We start from the raw sequence: 1663 nt of genomic DNA on the forward strand, positions 1-1663 counted from the left end.
CCGGGGACCAAAAAGGAAAAGAAAAAAAAAAAAAAAAAAAACACAACTCACTTTGCTCGGAGTGTGGCAATCACATCCTTATCGGGTGGGGTGTTCTCGGGGATTTCAATGGGCGAGGTAGGGTATTCCAAAAACTCGGGAGCCTTCTTGTTAGACTCGACCACGCGAATGTTAAGGCCCACCCTGTTGGACTGAGGGTCTTGACCTTGATCTCTAGCTGTGGCCGTCATGTTGAACTTGTAGCCCGGACGTTTCTGAAAAGCCAAACAAAATGGTGTCAAAAAATCAATAGAATAAGTTTTTGGGAACTTATTTTGGGAATCACACTTGGTACCTACAACAATTCCAACATTAGATAAATGATTTGGTAGAAATAAGATCCCTTGTTTTCTTCTTCTTTAAAATTTAATTTTCTATGCTGCCTCTGAGTGCACAGAGATGCACATAATAAAATACGACTAAACTGATTACTTACATCGATGGTATGTCCCAGATAAATGATCCCCGTGTTGGGATCGATGCGGAAGTATTTCATATCTGCAGGCGGATTGGCTTTCAGTTCGTACGTCACAATACTGTTCCTGCCATCGTCAATATCGGTGGCGGATATCCTCATAACTTCTCTGCCAACTTGAAGATCCTCGGGAACGAGCTCTTCGTAACTCTGCAAATGGAAATCAGACACGGAGGCATTTGGAATACATTATTTTTAATGACGTTATTTAATGTGATAGGATTCTCCTAAAGGAGCTCTTCCACCCAACCACAATTTTATATCAAAATAACTTTCATAATCATAACTCTATCGAGGTCCACGATGGACACTAGATTGAAATCAGTAATATCTACTTCGAAATGGCTTTCGACCTGAAAAGGTAATTGAGTTGAACTAATACAAATAGATGAAAAAACTTCAAGGTGAAAGAAATCAAGGGACCATTCCCTCTCCAAATAATTATAGAAAAAGTTAGAAAACACTTTGGGTGAGCTACTAGGAAAGATTAAAAAAAGCCAAAAATAACAAAAGTCCAACTCAAACAAGTGTAAACTACTTAGGCAAGGAAACCGAGAAATCCGAGAATGAAAACAAATTAACAAAAAGGGGAAACCGAAAAGGAAATTTTTTAGCAACAAATAAACACAAACAGTAATATATTTTTCTTTTTGGGAGGAGAAAAAAAAAACAAGCGTTTTGAACAAATTTCGGTGCTAATGTTAATAGATAGGGACGAGGGGAAAGGAAGGAAGAGGAATTGGGAGGGAAAGAGGGGAAGTGAATGGGAAGAGGACGAGAAGGAAAGAAGAAACACACAGAGTGAAATGAAGGATCTAGATTGATGGCAGGAGATGTAATCAATCTTACTATCTTTCGGGGCAAATAATCGAGTAACATGGGAAGAATGGGAGGGAAGGAGGTAATTTTTAAAGGCAGGAGGGATTTTTACCTCCTTTCAACGCGGGGATTAATAAACTGTAAGAAAATACCCTCAGAAGATGAGGGAATTTTTATCCGTACGTTACATGTAAGTATGTAGGTAAGAGTCAGTGTGGGGAAATAGCGTGGAAAAGCAATACAATGTAAGAACTACGGGGGAAAATCGCTGAATAAAAAACATAGCATGCATCTTAAGAAAATCACAGTCTTCTATACGTGCTTGGATTC

The 1663-nt window shown here is 38.8% G+C and overlaps 1 protein-coding gene across 1 annotated transcript; it reads right to left on the reverse strand.

The window, feature by feature from the left end:
- Positions 1-51: 51 nt before the first annotated feature.
- Positions 52-673, reverse strand: LOC103511990 (DE-cadherin-like; the record flags this gene model as incomplete). The annotated part of the gene is made up of 2 exons (XM_026825590.1): positions 476-673; positions 52-254 (listed from the first exon to the last, which is right to left on the reverse strand). Coding segments are annotated over exons 1-2 (344 nt in total), but the record flags the coding sequence as incomplete, so codon positions are not given.
- Between the last annotated feature and the right edge of the window lie 990 nt (positions 674-1663).

Source organism: Diaphorina citri, unplaced genomic scaffold (genome assembly GCF_000475195.1).
Source record: "Diaphorina citri unplaced genomic scaffold, Diaci psyllid genome assembly version 1.1 scaffold777, whole genome shotgun sequence".
Taxonomy (NCBI): domain Eukaryota; kingdom Metazoa; phylum Arthropoda; class Insecta; order Hemiptera; family Psyllidae; genus Diaphorina; species Diaphorina citri.